This window comes from Topomyia yanbarensis, chromosome 2 (genome assembly GCF_030247195.1).
Source record: "Topomyia yanbarensis strain Yona2022 chromosome 2, ASM3024719v1, whole genome shotgun sequence".
NCBI lineage: Eukaryota > Metazoa > Arthropoda > Insecta > Diptera > Culicidae > Topomyia > Topomyia yanbarensis.
In genome coordinates, this window is record NC_080671.1 from 19,172,541 (window position 1) to 19,194,589 (window position 22,049).

A 22,049-nucleotide genomic window follows, 5' to 3' on the forward strand; every position below is an offset into this window, starting at 1 on the left:
AGGAGGCCCGGACTCCCAGTTCCCTCCCCCTGAATCCGCCACTGGCTCGAGCTCTTAACTTCTATGCATTTCAATTTGGTAGACGATTGATGCTCGAAAAGTATTTTGTCATATTATTTTCTTTATAATATCAACCTGAGTAAATGTTCGGTAAAACAAGGTCATTGCGTTAATTTTTAAAAAGTAAGCTCGATTCTGATTTTGATTCATATTGTACGTTTCATTGGAAACGAGCCATTCAATCATTCTGAGGCGACGAATTGAATCGGCGCTTTCATAATAAAGTCTGAAAAAATGTCGCAAAATATGTATTACCCAAATATAAGGTTCAAGTTACCTTTTTTGAGCATGTGTTAGATTTAAACGCTGGGTAGTACGGGTAGGAAAATTGTGATCATCTTTGCCTCCGGATTATCCATTTAAACCTTTTCAAAACTCTAAAAGAAGAATATCAGCCGATTTATTAGATCACAACGATTCAAATTCTACAAAATAGCTGCTGGAAAAACTATCAGTTTCGCTAAATGGTGCTTTCGAAAAAGTGACTGTTTTTTTTTGTCTCACTACCACACCGTACTGGGGTACGCAACACAACTGCGCAATGAAAAAACCACAGCCACTTTTTCAAAAGCACCATTCAGCTAAGCCGATAGTTTTTCCAGCAGGTACTTTGCATGAATTGAATCGTGATGATCTAATTAATCGACTGATATTCTTTTTTTAGAGTTTTGGAAAGGTTTAAATGGATAATCTGGTGGCAAAGCTGAACACATTTTTTCTTACGCACACTACCAAGCCTTGAGGTAACTTGAGCCTTAATGTGTGCTAATTATTTACTTTAACTCAATTTGTGAATAAAACTGACTCAAAACTGTGCTTCTAAAGTTTCAGGCTCTCGTATGTTTTATTTTCAATAAAGTTTCTACACAAAATTGCGCTAAGAATCTTGCTGCGACGAAAAATAATCGTCGCGTCTCCTTTGGAAATCACGAACAATGTCATCATATTTATGTGATTCATATCATCTAGCTATTTTTTTTACTGTGTAGCTATTCTACATGTGTGTTTGTGTACGCCTGTATCACGAGCAATCATTTCGTCTACCTGCATAATATGCAAGTTATCTTGGCCGCGAGTAAAAGCGACCAGTTTTTTCATCCGTCATCGCGGTCGCATTTCAGAGGAAATTTTTCGTCGTGTCACATTGTGCACTGGTAGAACCGAATAGTAGATACTTGGATACCGTTTTTAACCCGTCTACCGTGTCCGCTGCGAGCTAGTTCCGGTGTGGTAATAGTACACCCATCCGCTGGGTCGTTGGTCCCGGGTACGTGACGTGGCGAAATTCCGTCGGAACAGAGCACTGTAAGTTGGAAATTTTGTTTTTTGGGCCTGCTGGAGGTGCTATGCGTGCGAGTGAGCGAGAAGGAAAAGAAAAGTTCTTTTTCCCATTATTAAAGTTGTGGCAAAGTGACACCAGAATCGAAACTCGACGAAAGAGTTAAGCGAGCGTGTAAAGTGGAAGGAAAATAATCGAAGGTTGTTGGAAAGTGCAAGAAAAATACGACAAGCTGCTGTTTGAGTTGTGGGAAGATTATTGAAAATTACGGATCTGGAACCGCTTGAAGCTGGGTTATTCATTAACTGGTTAAATAGGAGCGAGACTTTCGTGAAGATTGTCGTAACAAATGCTACTTCTTGATGTTTGCCCAACAAACGACAGGGCGGAAAACCAGTTATGAGTGGTCGTGTCCCAGTTCGGAAGTGGTTGTGATCAGACAAAGGCAGGAACAAGAAGTTACACTCAACTCGCGGAAGAAAAAGGATGGAGAAAAAGATCAACAAGAATGTGTTGAAAAGTAATTATAGTCTGGTTTATACCGTGGAGGAGTCCGGAAAGAAGCCATTCGAATGATTGCCTATGCTGGTAGCTTCCAATCACTAATTAGAAGTGATTACGTCAAACGGAACTCACGTCGATCGGTGACGTCAAACATGATCTGCACTGTATGTTCAGTGGCCTGGAGGCGGAAGGTTTGAGCAGAACGACGTTTAATTTGGGAGCCTTATTTGGAGAGAAAGTAAACAAAAGTACCTCTGCTTCGATCAGATTCATCTCTGTTGTAGGCATTATCGGAGATGAGAAAGCTGAAGCATATCGATACGTCTCCACATATTGTTTGCTCTTTTAAGTCAAAATTCAGGCTTTTCAGTTTGTTGTTTTACACAAGTGGCAATGAAAAGAGCAAACATTGGGGCACTTTCTGATTTGGGCAGGTTTTGTCATTGATGGTTTTTTCAAAGATTGACCTCGGATTTTGATTTTGGTGAAACCAGCAATGTGGAATATTGGTTATTTAATATAAATATGAAATAATGAGTGGACTGGGGTTCTAGATGAAAAATGCTAGTAAACATCGGAATCTCACCAAAGGACGCTCATCTGATGTACAGTGTAAACTAACAGATTTTTGATACTTATGTCGTTTTGCTTGAAACAAAACTGAGTCAGGTTCTAACTCCAAATGCTGTCAAAATGGTATAAACTAATAGCAGTTCTGATACAGTTTCGTGAACGAAAAAGCTACGATTCGGAAGTTACCATTTCTATTTTGAGCTTATGGAAGTTTTCACGAAAAATTCTTCATTAGAAATAGATTGCGATGGTGGCTTCAAAAATTGATCTTTGTCGATTTGTTGCAACAGAAAATCATCTAGTTGGGCCCGTAGACGGCCCCAATAAGCTTGTCACCACTTTTGTTGACGTAGGCACACCGATCATATTTCTTCGCTATCAGTCAACGTGCCCGAAGCTACTGATTTCAAACTAGGTTTAATTGTCCGACGGTACTGTGCCTTATTTAGTATACACTTCTAGTTGTCGACTTCCAGTTGTCGACTCTTACCAATATCATTTTATCCCTGTTCGGTGTGTCACTTTTTTGTCCATCTGCATAATAATTGATCCTGAATTGATGTCCCCTCGGTTAGCTCGGTAGAATAGTAGAACAGATATAGTCTATATTCTGCCATGAGCTTCTTACGCCGCTAAATCTAAAATTGGATTTCAGTATGACTGAGGTAGATAGCATGTTACAAAAAGTTTCCAGGGGACAGGAGCATTCCGACCCACATTTCCGGTATCTTGATTCCCGGTGAATTGAAGTGAAATGAAAGATACATATTACCACTTACACGTACACTGCTTTGTTGTTTTGTAACTTTCCAGGGTCGACCAGTGAAATTTTCAATACATAGTACGTGCCGATTCTGCTTCAATTTGATTGTAAACAGAAGAGCCTTGCCCGTACAGCTTTCTGCTCTTCAACCGCTTTGAATGTTTCGTTTTCTTCATGCTTTGATATCACTGCGTTTTGGTTCTTCCAGCTAAACATCTTCCGAGATATTTTTCAGTATGATCCAGGTAGGAAACTTGCGTATTAGTTTCCAGCTACTTTTCTACTTTACTACTGAACTTTTCATGGCTGGATGCAATACTAATGACGGAGCATATCTAGGCATACTACGATCACTTCCTGTGATTCAATAGTGCGTCGACATACCTACTTCGAAGTGCTGGACAGAAACGTGTAGAGCAGAAGAACAAAGAATACTAAAGTTGCCATTCTTAATCGGTGTTATAACATATGACTAGCATGAGACTAGTGTCAAATAGAAATTTGTATATTTGTATTTGCTAGTGTGCTACCTGCATATATTAGACGTGTTATTCCGTACAATATAACAAAAACTATTATCTGTTACTTGGCAATCCTTTTAAAATTCATTACTCAGATTTGTCTGATTCAGGTTTACAACTAATGGAATAAACATCGCAGTTTACTAGTGATAATAACATTAAGTTCAACTTAGAGAACGTTCCCCCTTTACGGCTAGTGATAGCAAATCCACCCTGTGTTTTAGAAATTTTGGTGAACTGAAATCTATCGATGTCGATTAAGTTTCATTCTGGAGTGCAGTGATAATCAGTGAAAAATCATCAGCATCCGTGTCGTGTTGTGCGTGCGTCATTTATATGATAGTAGCTTGGTCCTCTTGAAAGTAGATAGTGAGTGGTAGCTATAATCAACGTATCAAGTCAATTGGAGCCAGGGTCGAAGGAAACCAATTGACCATCACGTGCGGACGTAGCAGAATAGGAGCAACTGGCTGAAGATGAATGCCTCCGATCATGGGTAAGTGTTCTTCACAAATTTTGTCCCACTATCTTTTTTTACAGCTGGCAAGCAGGTTTCAGTGAGAAAGCAAAATAATTACTTCTATTAGTACACTTTCATAGGGGCGCCTGTGTATAATATTTCGGGCATATTCATGAAGTTGGACTCGTATCTCTTCCAATGGGGGTTGTTGTAATTTTGCTCTTTAAAGCATATATGTTAGTCAGAACGACACTCGTTTTTGTAAATATCTTGGTCTTCAATGGATTAATTAATTTATTTATTTAAATGTAATTGTGCATCAGTCGGTAACAATATTATCACCGCCGCTTTAACCAAAAGGTTAAATATAATAGAAATATGACGAAAATAGGCTCAATACCCAACAAGTTATATCATGCATTCTACGTTCAACATTTTTAATTGATTCGCTGAGTACATCTTCATTTCGTTCACTTGCCTCGTTGGGTGTTTCATTAATAGTTGATGGCTAATTCATTAGCGGTCGGACCTTTCTTTCCATGCTGGTATTTTATAGCTTTTTTCACCGCACACTTATAATGCTGATTGAGACTACATACCATATACAGAGATTGGAAATGCGGGTTTACGTAGAACTAGTTGGTAGTGAATACTTCGTTAAATATTCTTTAGAGCAATAATTTTTAAAGGCAAAAGCTGCCATCGCTTAAATTTTCGAGCAAAAGTATAATACGCATTTCACGTCAGATGCTTATTAGCTTGACTATCAGTCTCAGGGCCATCAAATGCGATATACGCTCTGTTAAAGTATTTTGCCCTTGTATTTGATTGTAGTCCATAAACGTTTTTCTATATTATTAGGTACTAGCCGCACGCAATACATCGTTCGACATTTACATATATTTTAATTGCCGCATAGTTCTACTGTATCGATTTTGTTAGCTATTGGTTTCAAATTCAAGACAAATTTAAAGGGAAACTAGGACTAGGCAGGCTCATATGAATATGATTTGAAGAAAATGTGAAGAATGGGCGTTCCACTCAAGTCTATCGCGTGGAACATAACTCATCATTATGTTTTACCACCGACGCCGGCGTTGATGGCAGTTTTACCACCGGGAGACAGTATGTGCAGATCGGTTTACTGAGAGGACGATTTATGAGGGAATTCAACCCATACTCATCTGGATATCGAACAAGATTCGTCATCGAAAATTTTGGTTTCCTGTTTAACCTACCGGCACTCGCGCTAGTGCACTGAGTGCACGTCGCTCTGAAAAGCCAGCGAAATCGTCTTTGAGCACTAGCGGCTGTTAGTTCAGTAAGCCATTTACATCGTCTGATCTCAGATTTGTGATAGCCTGTCTAAAGAAAGCAATTGACATTACTGGCGAGAAGTATTTTATGCATCTACAAGCCTGCCGACAAAGTTGAGATCGACGGTGTAGTTACCGATGCGAGCTTGTCATGTGTGGATCTACTGAAACACGGGATTGGTTGTTTCAAGGTTCCTTGTAGTAATAAGGCCCGGTCTGGTAAGTGCCCAGAGAATCACTAGGATAACTCTTGCATAAGCAATGATGCATAGTGCACAAGTACAAATAACGCCCGGATAATCCGAATCGTTTCTTTGCAAGACGCTGTTATTTTGCAGAAATATTAAAAAGAGCTGCACTGTTCTACATGACAAAGCATTACGCTTTCGTGGGCCAGGAAGAGTTCAACTCTCACGATCTCCTTGAGGGATTTGATACTGACATTTGATACTGCTAGTAAAAAACCATAGGCAGATTAGATTTCACGTGAAGGCCTTTTTTCTCTTGAAGGGCCGCCAAATATAACAGCTCGAGGAAGCAAACAGTCTTTTGTTTTGAAAAAAAAATATGCTCAAACGGAGAGTTTCCAGCACTTCCACAAAGAGCAAAACGTAAAGTGGCTCAACATTCCAACCAGTGACTCAACTTGCAATACTGGTTACTTTGGGTTATTGTGAAACTTCTCCTGGCATTGAGAAGACTTCAATCCTTGCGGTATATGACATGGGCTTGTGTTTTTTAATCTTGCCTACTCTATGATCTTTGCTACAGATTTAAAATGTGGCCTGTTTTACTGGTCTGTAATCTATTCCATCTATGTTTCTCTGAAACTACGAGAAAATGACAGTTTGCAATAATTTTTGCTAATTTTTAAATTTAATATGTTTTCCGCCATTTTCGTGTCATTCAACTCAAACATCCCTACCCTAGGTTGATGGGTTTGACGGTATTGCAAACATCAGGAAGCCTATTTCGTGCACCAATTTTAAACGATCTCTGACAGACAATTCCTTTAAGATGGTTATTCGATAGTGGTGCATCGAGGAGACCGAGAGGGCTTAAGGGCCTTTTTCATGTTTGGTGTTTTTTATACTCTGAATATTTTTGGCCAAACTAATGATCAACCACTAGCCTGTGCGCTCTTGCGTGGCTGACTGGCGGGTCGACGTAGACCTTTGTCATGTTTTCAAACACTATTCCATAACTTAATGGCGATATTGGTGGACACGGCTCGTAGTGGGGGCTATTGTGTGTCGATTTATCGGTCCACTTCGTCATCGTGCACACGCCAATTAATTAAAGAAATGTAAAAGTAGAAGCCTATTAGTGATCGTTTAGTCTGTTTTAGTTGTACTTCTGCTTTTCCATTACTCATGTATACCAAAAACAATATCGTCTAATTTATATGCTCTTACGTAATTATTTTGCAATTTTTTTTTCTTTGTGCAGCCCTGGGCTTGGGTGATGAGCCTAATGGGCGCGTACTCTTGCTTGGTCGATAAGAGTGGGAGATCCGAGCGAGTGCTGGTTCATTGATCTCTGAATCTCATGACTAATAATCATTCGATCGAGCGTTTTGGCGGGCGGCTGATATGGATGTTTCTACTTTCAAATGGGGGAACATGCTGGTTCGGTTGTTCGGGGACTCATTTGATCTTGAGCATAGTGATCGAGTCATTCGATTCGGATCGATGGACTGTCATCTACAAGAGATGATCAGACTGAAGGTGGGTGTTTTTATCTCCTAAATCGCTCTGTCGCTCTGGCTCGTGAAGATGGCGAGTAACACTCGTTTATAACGAATCGGATTTGCTGTTTTCAGACACAGAGATGACAATCTCTTATGGATGGAACCTTCTCTTAAACATACTGTTCAGCCACTAGTTAATGCTCAACTAGATCAACTTAACAAACTCCCTCGGCATGATACTGTACCTTGATGTGGTCCGGGGGCTTTTCCACCAAAGCAGTATTACAGTGATGATATCACATAAACTTGGGATACGATTATTTTCTTTTTAGTTAAGCTACATTGTGATCAATTTTAGTACTTAACTTGGCGACCTTTATTATCCACTGCCATGGTCAAATAATATACAATGTGGGTTTAGGGCCCAATTCTCTCTGCAGGCACCTCATTCCAAACGTACAAACGTGGCCTACGCGATAACACAAACCTGGTCACAAATACGAACGCCCGCGATCTCGCCAATATTCGAACACCCCGATTGATTAGGTGAACGTTGGAACCTAAGAACCTAAGCTCGCGCAATCATGAATCGGTCGCGTCCGGAAGTCTCCGCCCTTGATCATAGTAGCTCAAATTCATGCCTTTAGTTGGACCAATAGAAATAAAAACTAGACAAGACGTCCACGTGCGATCGTTGAAGAATGCGCGAACATGCGAATGGCCGCACGCTTATAAAAATGGTGTGTCCACGCGAAGTTACATACTAGCACACGCGACAAAAACGTCCACATACAAACGCTCGAGTCCTTCGCGATCATCCACGCACGACCACACCCACGATCTCGTAAAAAGTATAACACCCTGGTGACTAAGTGAACGGTTTAGCACTTATAAATTAACAATCCCGGTCTCGAGACTGAACCTCCAAATGCCCGTGTTCGCGCGAAACTACATAAAAATCGAATGCAAAGTCACATACACGCGACAAACAAATATAAAAATGAGCCCTTCGCGACCATCCACGCAACCTATACTCGCGCTCTTCCAGACATTATAACATCCCGGTGATAATGTGAACGTCTCAGCACTTGTAATCACTCAAACGCGGTCTCAAACGTGAACCTACAGTCCCCCGCACTCGCGCATTCATGAGTCGTTCGCGTCCGGAGGTCTCTATCCTCGATTCCAGAAGTCTAGGTCCATGCCTTAATTAAATCAATTAGCTCTACAGTTCCAGTAGGACAACTCTCGAAAAAAATCGGCATATTATTAATACTCAATAACAGTACTAACTCTTCTCTTTATTTTTTTTTTATTTATTTTCGGTCTCATGCGTTTATATTCTTGTGATGACCTTTTCGAGCTCACACATCCAAGAAGAGCAACATTGCTGCCCACAATGATTCTTCTCTGCCATCGGACGTCGCCGGGTTTTGGAACAATGGAGATGTATTCTCATACTCGATGGAATCAGATAAGTAGGAACGATCAACAAACTGCAAGTAGTGTATTACACATTTCTTGTTTTGAAGTATAAAATATTATTCGTATTAAAATATTATTTACAGGCTCCACACATATCTCAACACACACAAATACACAAAAGCTTGACAGGTGACTGGGCCAAGTGCATTCACTCGTAGGATCTATCATTTCGATGATCGCCTCGATTCTACGAAACCAGTGCACAAGTAAGCTGACATAAGCTAGTCTCATCTGGTGAATGCATGTAACCTGGAAACCCCAGACACGACAGGACGAGACGGACAGACTGGACTCGATGGGGCCTAGTTCAGAGTTTTTAAGCATTCTTCAATGCACGGTTATTGACCTAAAAAAAGAAACATTCGGCATGTTATTTTTCCTTTTATTACTGTATCTTGAGTTGGGTTCATACTGATATTCATAAGCACAGTCAATTGCATATTCTCCCATATACATTCACATCCAAATCGTCCAAACGCCGCTAACTTTCGCGATAACACAAACCTGGTCAAAAACGCGAACTTACATTACAATTTCAATCATCCACACACACCTACGCTCGCAATTTCGCCAACACCCCTTTACTTAAGTGAACTTTTCAGCACCTATAACTTTACAACCGCGGTCTCAAGCATTAACCCACCACTCGCGCGATCATAGACTGGCTACGTTCGGAATTCTCTACTCTCGATCAGCCTAGACTCATGCCTTCAGTTGGACCGATTCACTGGACAACACGTTTCTCTACCATACACTGGAGATTGATTATTAGATTCACGGTCCGCGCGCGATCGTTCGAGAATACACGTGAATGTGCGAATGGCAACACGGATCTAAAATCGGATTTATGCGCGCAAAGTTGGAGACACGCTGGCATTCATATGCTCGAGCCTTTAGCGATCACACTATTACACAATTAGTAAACGCCCACGCTAACCCAGACAGATATGCACTCCTGGACTCGAACGCTAAAAACCACACCTTCCACGCATACACCACCCAGGACTGAACATTAGATTCATACATACATACGTCTGGCAACCGGGGGAAGTACATCTCAAACGCAGAACTTATCATTTCAATGATGGCCTTGAATCTGCGTTGCCTGTGTTCAAGGCACCATAGCTTTGTCCGTCAGGTCAAGGATGTATGAAACCTGTTAGCCACCACCCTCGGCCCTAGCTGCCCATAAAGGGATAAAAAAAAAAAAAAAAAAAAACTAGATCAACTTAACAAACTGAAACACGTAGTTTTTGAAGAAATCCAATCCACGTGAACCACATCACCAAACACCTAAAAGTAGTTTAGATGCATGTAATATCTATTTCTGTGTTATCTATTATCTTATCTATTCTATTATCTATTAATATCTATTTCTTTATCCCTCTCGCAGGAGGATTGACGGTATTGTAAACATCATCAGGCCACAATAGACTAAATAGAATTATCTATATATAAGGACCCTTCGCTCTTTTTGGTTTCTATTTGCACCAAGTGCTACTACTAGAGGTTAATTAGTTCTTATGTCAATAATCCACCAATCATTATGACGCAAGATTTTATTTATATAAGAAGCCCGCTTCAAGATGTTGATTACAATACGCCTCGATAGTGGTGTATCGAGGAGGCCGGGAGGGCTGATAGGAGCCTTTTTTCTGTTCTTTATCTTTCTTCTATTCACCCGCTCATAAACAACAATCAGCTAGTAACAAATAGATAATTGAGAAAGGATGTGCTATAAGTGGTGGTTGGGTATTCAAGTATTAGTAGTGTTTGAATTACTAATGTATGTCTTTCATGTTATGATCATAACTTTAGCTGTATCTTGTACCTGTTTTATCTATTGCGTCTCTCATATATTGTCTTTTATCTCTTCTTTTCGAATCCTATACTGCCATTCTACTCTCGCCTTCAGCTGGGTCAGCAAAGATGGTGATAGCCAACATCTTAACACTCACACATTCTCAAACGCGGTCTCAAGCGGGAACCTACAAAAATGCCCTCGCGCGCGCGATTACGAATCGGTCACGTCCGGAGGTCTACCCTTGATCCCAGAAGCCTGGGTTCATGCCTTCAGCTGGACCAATTGGGCAAATACACTCATACCTATTCGGCGGCACGTCTCATGGCGACATAACCGGGAAGCTTATCGATATAAGGGATCCCACTCTCTGCCAGAATTCTGGCCACACAGCGAAAATTTAATATCAGACTCACGGTTCGCGCGACCATTCAAGAACACACAACACACGCAAATATGTTAGAAAATCACGTTAGCGTACAAACGTTAGAACCCCTCGCGATTTTCTAAACAACCTACGCCCACCAACTCGCAAGCATGATTATACCTCGGTGACAAGGTTAACGTCTCAGCGCTCATAAACTTACCAACGCGATCCCAAGCGTTAATCTACAAACTCCCGCGTTCGCGCCATCATGAATCGGAATCGTCCGGAAGTCTCTATCCTCGGTACCAACAGTCTAGGTCCATGTTAATTTAAAAAAAAAATAAATAAAATAGAAGAATTAAAAAAAAATTGCTCCCATATCCACTAGACAAAACGTTCCATGGTGACATGACCGGGAACTCTAGTGATATGTGATAACTCACTCCCTGTCAGAATGTAATCCGTACACCAAACTAAATATCAGAATGACGGTCCGCGAATATATGAATGGCCGCAGGGTTTCAAAATCGAATTTATACACGCGAAGTCACATACACGCGAGCACACGCGACAAACACGTCAACATACGAACGCTTAAGCCCTTTGCGATCATCTACGCACACCTATGCCCGCTATCGCGCAAACTTGATGACACTCCGGTAATTATGTGAACGTTTTAGCACTTACGAAGTTACGAACGCGAATCCGCAAACGCGCGCGATCATGAATCGGTCACGTCCGGAAATCTTTAGCCTTCATTCTAGTAATTTAGGTCCATACATTCAGTTGGACCAATCAAAAAAATAAAGCTCATATCCACTAGACCACACGCTCTACGGCGACATCACCGGGAACTCGTTATATGGAAGATCTCACTTTCATTTAGCATCTGAGCCGTACACCAAATATAAAGTATTAGATTCACGGTCCGCGCACGATTATCCAAAGAACACACGCGAATATGCGAAATGCACACGGTTATAAAATAGATTTTATATACGCGAGGTTACATACACGTTAGCACACGCGACATACAAACGCACACGCGATCGAACACGTTAACGTACAAATGCTCGAACCCTTCGCGATGATACATGCGATCGCGAGTCCCTACGTCCGCACATACCTGAACCGTACAATAAATATCACATTCAGAATCACGGCCCGCTACAATTGGCCTAATGCAGTGTTTTATTGGGCGACATTGCCTGTCTCGTCTGCAAATTGTAGTATGTGATTCTGCCGGGGAGCCCTTCCGAGAACCTAGCTCTACAGCTCCAGTAGGACAACTCTCGAAAAAAAATGGTATAGTAATGCTAACTTTACTGTAAAGTTAGCACTACCACCCTAGAAAACTGCATTTTTCCAAAGTTCAAGTACTTTAATCACACCTAAAAATTTGTCGTAAATTAGTTGTGAAGAGAAAATAAATGTCGCACATGTTTTTTTAAAAAAAATTGGTATTGTAGTGCTAACTTTACAGTAAAGTTAGCACTAATATACCAATTTTAAAAAAAAACAAGTGCGACATTTATTTTCTCTTCACAACTAATTTACGACAAATGTTTACGTGTGATTGAATTACTTGAACTTTTGAAAAATGCAGTTTTCTAGGGTGGTAGTGCTACCTTTACTGTAAAGTTAGCACTACTATACTAAATTTTTAAAAAACAAGTACGACATTTATTTTCTCTTCACAACTAATTTACGACAAATTTTTAGGTATGATTAAAGTACTTGAACTTTAGAAATATACGGTTTTCTAGGTTGGTAGTGCTAACTTTACTGTAAAGTTAGCACTACTATACCAAATTTTTAAAAAAACAAATGCGACAAATTTTTGGATTTCACAACTAATTTACGACAATTAAGCGATAATTAATCCATGTGTCATACTTCACTTTTTCGAAAGTGGTAGTGCTAACTTTATGGACATGGTTATATGACCTATCACCTCGTACCCCTCCTGAGACAATTGCAAAATGCATGTCGCAATACGCAGAAGTAGAATCCGTTACACCTGATACTTGGAGAAACTTCTTCCCGGGTACTCCTAACGGCGTTTTTTATAGTGAGGATGCGGGTTGAAAGGCCTATACCCTCCTACTTAACAATAAAACTCAAAACTCACGGAACTACAATTGTGCAAACTACGCTATGCACCCATGAGGGACAAACTCCTACGTGCAAGTATTGTAATCAGACAGCTCATCATGGACAACCTTGCGCGGAAGAGGAAGACGCATCTCAACCGACTGCCAACTCATCTACGGCAAACCAACCCAAAACAGAGTTTTCAATACCAATACCTGAACCACAAACGGTGGCTAAATTTGTGGCAGCAGTTGCACAGATGATAATGACAACCACAAAAGAAGCATCCAGCGCCCCAAAAGCAACTGTAAGCAACATCGGCAACGAATATAGTAACAATGACGACGGATTTACACTGATCAACAATAAGTGCAAGAAGCAGGGGAGAACATCTGATCCCGGACACCAAGCCAGCTTCGACCGGGACGTGAAAAACAAGAGAGAATTTAATGACCCCCCTGACGTTGTTTGCCAACAGACTTCGCGAAAGAAGGTCTCCGCTCGCAATATAAAGTTGCGCGCGCGAGATCCAATAATACTACAATAATTCTAGTTTGGATTTTTATTTTTACATGTATTGTAAACATATAAAAGATCCACGGCTCCGTTAAGCTACCGCTATGAGCCGTGTCAAATAAACGAAGTAAAAAAAATTGTGATTCTTGTAGTGATTATTACGTCTGAATTTCCCTGACTGTAATACAAGCTTTCAGAAGAGTAATAATTTGCTGCTTTCGAAATAAAAGGGTAAAGTGCATTTTATTTCACCCCGGTTATGTCTCAGACTTTACTTCTGCTGTGCGACTTCACAGTTTTACAGAATTTGGGCTCTGGATGTTAGAAATCAAGAACGCGGTCTTATGCTCCGGCACGCCGATCAGCTTTTGTTTTCAGGGGCGAGTATAGCATAGTTGGCAAGTCAAATGCTTTGTACTCAGCTCACCTGGGTTCAATCCTCAACCCGGCACAAAAGGTTAGAGATTTTCCTAACGTGAAAAGAAGGACTCCACGGTTTAAAACCTCTATAATTAAACAAAACATCTCTTGTTGTGGTAAGCGTAGGCTCTGTACATGGATAACATCGCAAATCTTCGTGAGATTCGAAAGTTAATCGACAGAAATCCGCGGAGGTGTGACTCCACAATCACACGCACATTTTTGAACCGCTCAGTATGGATGATCCAAGTTTCTTGGCTGTGGTTAGCTGACGTAGTTCCCGTCAAATGTGAGAATAGACGCGTTTATGCTGCTGGATGATAACTCGTGGCCTTTAACTCGCTGCTGGGACTACCTGGTTCTTTGCAACAAGAAACTGATCCACATTCATAAACAGTCGACAAGTTGTATTCTCAAAATATATCCATGATTTGTCACAGGGTAAATACCTCGTCTTGTTTTGGTGGTATGAACACTTGCGCCCAACGTCACAGAAGATCTCGTTCCTTACCACACACGCAAGAGTATCACATCATGACTTAAATTAGCCATCTGTGTTTTGGGAAATGGTATACGGGTCACGAATATATCACGGATCAGCTAAGGACCCATAGCGAGAGACTATAGTGGGCTGGGCATGTCGTCAGAATGCTAGACGAAAGCTTGATAAAAATGTTTCTTGAAATTGATCCTACAGATATGAAAAGAAAAGAGCAGTAGTAGGCAAGGAGGATCGATTAGATTGAATATGATTTGCTGAGTCTTCGTGGTCTAGGCTGTAAGTAGCGAGACATTGTGGATCAACTTGATTGTAGCTGAACTTAGGCAACGCGGAGCAAAATATAGGCGTTTGAAGGAATAAGAGTTTTGTACCGATTTGTCCTTGGCATGCTACACTTAGAATGACAAGATGACGTCAGAAATGGCGCGCATCTTTTACTAAGCCAGATAGATGAGTCTTATTTCTAGATGACAATATCGCCAGTTGGGCTCCATTAACTGATAAAATAATTTCGAATGGTCAGATTTTAACTCCATGCACCGTATGTCAGGATGCAGTTCCACGTAACGTAATTATTCCGTTGATATTCCATACGAATATCTCGAGTAATTTATAGGAAGGTTCGGAAAGCTGCCAAATCTCTTACAGCGAAAATTCTAGATGTTCCTTTACTAACAGGGTATAGATTGAATCCGCAGATAGAATAGATAACTTTTATCTTCTGTTACAGCTGAGTTCAGAGCTCGGCTCGTCCGAAATTTTTCCTCAAATCGTTTGTTGGCTGTTACCTTTTATACCCTAATCACGAGTTAGTCGAGAAATTGACCTACAAGTTTTGTGGTTTGTTTGTCTGTCCTCTGCCTGCTAAATTTTTACGAAGTTGGTTTTACTATTATCAAAAGCAACTCACCTTTTATCAAATGATAATAAATCAAAATGTTATATTATCTTTCAGGTTTGAGTACAGTTGGTGCGCCTTAATTTATGGCGTTTTGTTTTTCGAATGCACCAGTCCAACACTCACCCAAACTTTTGTCTATTTCTGTCTCTCGTAGCACCGCTTGAAAAATGTCGTTAACGATGATTATTACGACTCAAAATCATCACATCGAACAGTAAAAAAGAGCCACTAGTGTAACGAGACGGTTTACTCGTATCAACAAATCACAGCAGATCAATTAGCGTCAATTATATAATGGCGCACATTCAAGGTCTCTGGCAGTCCGGTCCCACCGGTTGACGATTGTTTCGTCGCTTACACGCCTAACTGTGATCTCAAGATTCAAGTTTTTTACTCATTTTGTTTGTTTTAGTGGAGATGTTACCATAATCGAAACATAAATTACCATCAGAAATCACCGCACCTTTTTCTCAATGACAGCTATCCTACCCTGGACAAATATTTTGCGAAAAACGTGTGCGATCCATTATCATTCCCACATTGCGTGACTGAATGGTCAATCACAGAAGCGATGCCAGTAATAACGATGATGGTTGTGATTCATACTTCGATTGCACAAAAGTCACTAAACCGTCGCCTGTATCCTACTCTTTGTATAGGGATATTTGTTGATAAAAAGGCACACGTTCGAGCCTCTCGTCATCCATCATGGTAAACATTCCGGCAAATAGGGCTATTTCATACCAAGTAAGTTGGTATATTCCACTTCTATGAAACTGTCAGAAAAAAAATTAGTCAGAGCAAGTAATATAGGTAAAAAAATCTGTGAAAATCATTCTCAACAAATTTAGCTCAAATTTACCCCAGCTAACGGTAATTTCATTAACATCCCATCGCCGCTAAACCTGACTTGAGTACGACCAGCACCATTCCACTTGCATATTTGCGGTTGGATGACAAGTCGAATACCTCACACTTTGACGGGACGGCGGCTTCGCTGGAAGTTTCCCACTAGCGCTAAAAGTGTCCCCAAGGGAGAAAGGAGGAGGAGGAGCACAATGCTAAATCAAAATGAAGTGACATCGGACCCAAACCCCGTCGACCTGAGCTGTGAGTATTTGTATATGTATAACGTATGAATGTTCTGCTAGAACGTACGAGCAGTGCTATGACCTATAACACGTGAGTTCTGGGTGTGTACGATGGCTGTGTGGTATTATCGGTGTCGTACATCTACTGACTACTAGGCCTTCTGCATATTGTACTAAAGGGTGTGGGAGGATGGGCGCACTGCTACCTTTTGTGGTGTAGTACAATATCTAGAATGCATGGACGGTTTTTCTTCCACAGCTTATGCTCGGTATACCGTGTTCTATGAAAACATATTCAAGAAGCCGAGAATATGCTAAACCATGCTCAGATTAGGATTGATTTCATATTTATTTGTGTTAACAGCTTGTACGTTTCTGTGCTGTTGTACTCATTGTTACACCATTTTCAGAATATGTTTACAATACTTTTCGGAAGATCCTACGTACAAATGAGAGCCTTTCTTTATTTTCTCTTTTGTTTATTAAGGCACCATTATAAACATTTTCATTGATTCTAGTGTACATCAAAAGACTAGCTTTTACTAGCATATGTTATTAACGGAACACGAAAAGTAAACAAAGTTGGGCTCTCAAATACACAGAGGAGCTTTAGAATAATTATTGTAGATACAGTGAAGACCCGAATTTATCAGCCCCCGATTTTGTCTACACCCGATTTTATCAGCTTTTTCACCCGATTTTGTCAGCTTCATATGACAATTGATAGTTGGTAGTTTGATGGGCTCTAGCAGACGAACCATGTTGAATTCGAGTTAATCCTTTCTTGAGAATATTTTTCTTATCTTAGGGATCCAAAATATGCAAAAATAAAATTTTAATTTTTTTTTAGTTTTGCTCTGTCAGACGCCCTTAAGGGACATTTAAACTAAATAAACAGAATATATCTAGGGACTAAAAAAGAATATTTCAAGAGCTTCGAAGTCTTAAAAAGAGAGAAAAATATATGTCCCGATTTTGTCAATGTCCCTGTTTTGTCAGCCTAAAATTCACCAAGGGGCTGATAGAAACGGGTCTTCACTGTATACAGATCCATATCGAGTGGCTTAATCTTATATCCAAAACATTAATTGGCCACGACATATTGATTATTCTTCTACGTAAATTTGTTACATTTAAATATTTTAAAATATATAAATTTAATATTAAAATATTTATAAAAAAACATTTACATTGAACTCCACGGCATTTAAAACTGAAAAGATGGATAATCTGATAAGCAATACCCAAAGTTTTGGTACTGCAATGTCGTTGCAGATTTTGCGATTTCAACTTTGATAAATTTCACAGCCGATTCTTAGTGTACGTCATAATTTCAAGCCTTCCGTGATCGGAACCTGAACATACCATGACTGGCTATTGAGACCTGCAACGTACGGTACGTACCACCAAACTAGGATAGGGGAAAGTAATCTGGAAGAATATTGTATCGATTGCTAGGCGTATTGCGATTACGAAAGGGGAACGAATTTCAATTCACGACCTACTGTAAGATCCAAGCAAAATGTCGGCGTAAAGATGGCGCAATGGTGAGTCGTTTGACATGGGATTAAGCAAATTTTTGACGCCTTTTTATTCTTCCACGAAAAGGATCTATTCTAACTGGGTATATTTGGAATAGGAAACTTCAAAATTCAAATTGACATTAAAATTATAATCGAAAACTTCGGTGTGTATACATAATTTTTAAATATTTTTACGAAAAAATACTTACCGAGAAAACCGCTCCACTAGGTTGATGGATTTGACGGTATTGCAAACATCATCAAGTATATCTCGCGCATCAGTTTTAAAGAACCTCTGCCAGACAATTGCTTTAAGGTGGTTATTGCATGATGCCTCGATAGTGGTGCATCGAGAAGACCGAGAGGGCTTATGGGCCTTTTTTATGTTTTGTGTTTTTTTTAAACTTTGCACCTGCCCAAAGTAACGATCAACCTTTAAAGAAATATAAAAGTAGAAGTCTATCAGTGTGAGTGTAGTAATAATTTTAGTTTTTTGTACAAGTGTAAAATTGCCATGTGCTAGTGGATCAGGGAATGGATGCAGAACTGGCGTACGTGATAGAATAGTGGGTAATTTATTATTGCTCGTCCATTTTTCCCTCTTAGGATTCGGTCACTTCCGGTGTTAAATTCGAGCATTAGATTCGATTTATTTTTAATTAGGGTACGATTAAGGTTCAACTGAGAAAGCTTAGAACAGTCGACATCTTGGAAAGCAAAAAAAAAGCAAATTGTGTCTCAAATCATTGGAAAAATCTATATGAATATGAATCAGTTAAACTCTAAAAATGCTCCGAATACATTGAATCATTTTTACGAAGATTTTCCCAACGCTTTGAGAAAAAAACTGCTCTTCTCGTTTTCCAAGAAGGTCGCTTATTAAGGCTTTCTCAGTTGAACCTTAATCTACCGACGCACGTGAATCTCCCATTCCCGTTCAGCATAATATCACAAAATTCTAGTAAAATGCAATTGTCGTTAATTGTAAATATATAACATTTGATGAATTTAGACGAGTTCGAGTAGTTTGAATGTATGTTGCGTGTGTTCTTTTTTTCTACTTCATTAGTCTGTTTTTGTTATACATCTATTAGTTTGTATATCGGTAAATTTTTACGCTTCTATTTAATCTCATTGCATTTTTGTCTTTATTCTGCATGTTTGTTTTACCATATTTAAAATTAGATTCATACTAACATTCACTAACACAATCAATTGCATATTCTCTCGACTACACTCACAATTTCTCTAATTTCAAACGTACAAACGCTCGAGGTCTTCGCAATAACACAAACCTGATCACAAAAGCGAACATGCAATTACAATCCTCCACGCATACTTATGCTCTCGATCTCGCCAACATTAAAAGACCCCGGTAATTATAAGAACGTTTTAGCACTTATAACACAAAAAGTCTCAAGCTTAACCCAGCGCCCGATCATGAATCGGTCACATCCGGAGATCCCTATCTTCGGTCCTAGCAGCCTATACTGATGCCTTCAGTTGGACCAATAAAAATGTCTTGTTCAACTAGAAAACACGTTCCGTGGCGACCTTCCTGGGAACTCTAGGATTATGGGAAAACTCTCTTCTAGTTCAGGTTCAGGCACACTGAAAATTAATCAGATTCACGGTCTGAGCTATCTTTCAAGAACAACCACTAATATGCGAATGGCCCGTTATGAAATCGATTTCATCCACGCGAAGCTATCAGACGCGGCAAACACGTTAACATACAAACGCTTGAGCTTCGAGTACGCACAACTACGCCCGCGATCTCGTAAACATGAAAAGATCCCGGTGATTAAGTAAACGTTTTAGCACTTATAAACTCATAAACACGGTCATCAAGCGCGGACCTACAAACACATGTGTTCTCACGATCGTAAATTGGTCAAACCCTCGGCTTTAGTTGCATAGATCCATACCTTGAACCAATAAAAAAATGACGCTCATATCCACTAAACAACGCGTCCCAAGGCGACATGACCGGCAACCCTAGTGATATGGAAAATCTTACTCGCTTCTAGCATTCAGCACGTTAACATACAAACGCCTAAGGCATCCGCTATCATCCACGCGCACTAAAGCCCGCGGTCTCACATGAAAACAGCCCGATAATATTGCACTAATAAACTTATAAACGCGGTCTCAAGCGGGAACATACAAATGCCAATGTACGCGCGATAACGCAACCGTCACGTCCGGAAATGTTTACCTTTGGTCTTAGAGGTCTAGGTCCATACCTTCTGCTGGATACAAAATGACGCTCATATTCACTTTCATTCATTCCATGGCAATTTAACCGGAAAGTAAGTATCAGATTCACAGTCCGCGCACAATCATTTAAGAATTCACGCGAATACACGAATAGCCACTTGATTAAAAAATCGAATTTATGCACGCAAAAACAAACGCTCGAGCCCTTCGCGATCATCCACGCACATCTACCTTCAATTGGACCAATAAAAGAAATGAATTATATTCACTAGACAACACGTTCCATGGTGACCGAGAAGTCTAGTGATATGTATGTGTAAAATTTGGTATCAGATTCACGGCCCGTGCGCCATCATCCACGCGAATATGCGAATGGACACACGGTTATAAAATCGAATTTATACACTTGAAGTTACATTCACGCTAGCACATGCAAAATATGAACGCCCACGCGATCAAACACGTTAACGTACAAACGCTCGAGCCCTTCGTGATGATACCCGCGATCGTGAAGTCTCTACGACCGCGCAAATCTGAGCCGTATATTGGACATTACGTTCAGAATCACGGCCCGCTGCATTTAGCTTTGAGCAGTGTTTTAGGGGGGATCCATAAATGACGTAGCATTTTTTGAATGATTTTAAACACCCCCCTCCCCCATCGTAGCATTTCATCACAAACCTCTAAATATCCCCTGGTAATTACGTAGCTTGACGGTAACCCTCTCCCTTGTCACCGTAAAAAATAAAAAATGAATTAAAAACGATGTTAGATGAAACGGATAAGATTGTCGTGACATTTTTGCCCTTTAAAAAAGCTACGTAGCATGACATGACCCCCTACCTCCCTGTCGTCACACATCATCACAAAATACAAAACTCCCCCTCCCCCATATAATGCTACGTCATTTATGGATGGCCCCTTGGTAACATTTCCTGTCTCGTCTGCAATTATAGTGAGTGATTCTGACGAGGACCCTTACCGAGACCCTAGCTCTACAGCCCCCAGTAAGTCAACTCAAAAAAGAATGAAAAAATACCGAATTAATCATTTTAAAATGGAAATTAATGTCTGGTCAAACAAATAATACCTGATTTGACAATGTGGCTAGTTTGTTTTCCGATACGGTCCTGTAACACGAGCAATTCTTGATGTGGAGCTATTGTTTAAGGTGAACTTAGCAAAAGTGACATCTGTGCAATTCCACCATCTACGTCATGCGGTACTGATTATGTTCAGAAACGTTAGCAAAGCAGAAACATTTGCTTCGCAGAACGACTTGACACATGTCGTCGAACATGATCAGTTTGAATAAACTTAGTGAATTAATTATCATCAAATAATACTGGTTTCTTCTTTATATAAAGTGTCAGCTGGATAATTAGTCATTTATATTCCATTGAGCAAAATTGTAGCTTTTCAGAACGAAGCAGAAAGTTGCTTTAAGATGTTGGTTACAATACGCCTCGAAAGCGATACCGGAGCAGGTTGAGAGGGGCCCAATAAGCCTTTAGAAAATGGCATGCAGCATATTTTCTACTTTCACCATGTAAACCAAACCAGCTATTAGTGTTTTTGCCTTTCCCATTTTTCATTTCAATTATTTTTTTACTGTTCTGCACATGATTATTAGAATATCTAATGTCGTTCTCTAATATATTGTGGTCGTATGTTCATCTAACCTTTACTGAATGAATATCTGAAAAAGTGTAAAGAAAAAAATAGTGGAATTAAACGGAAGAAATCGTTAAAAAGTTTTTAATAAGTGAAGTGTATTTTTTCTTTTGCTGTTTCTTTCATGGCGACATTCTAAAGCACACGGGAATCTGAAAACGACTACACGCATTAGTATACACAAAATTAAAGGAACGCTCACTGTAACTTACAAACACTCGAGACTTTCGCGATAATACAAACCTAGTAAAAAACGCGACCATTCATGTATATTTATGCCCACGATTAT

At 40.0% G+C, this 22,049-nt stretch overlaps 1 protein-coding gene across 13 annotated transcripts in view; it reads left to right on the forward strand.

The window, feature by feature from the left end:
* The first annotated feature begins 1,140 nt into the window (after positions 1-1,140).
* The window catches only part of LOC131686237 (AP-1 complex subunit gamma-1), a 78,673-nt gene continuing 57,764 nt past the window's right edge, over positions 1,141-22,049 (forward strand). For 5 of the 13 annotated variants that reach the window (XM_058970484.1, XM_058970493.1, XM_058970496.1 and 2 more), the window contains exons 1-2: positions 1,142-1,365; positions 3,811-4,196. In XM_058970484.1, the coding sequence (XP_058826467.1) occupies positions 4,177-4,196 (20 nt within the window). In that variant the 5' untranslated portion in view covers positions 1,142-1,365; positions 3,811-4,176. The other 8 variants (XM_058970494.1, XM_058970485.1, XM_058970486.1 and 5 more) reach the window with 8 other exon arrangements.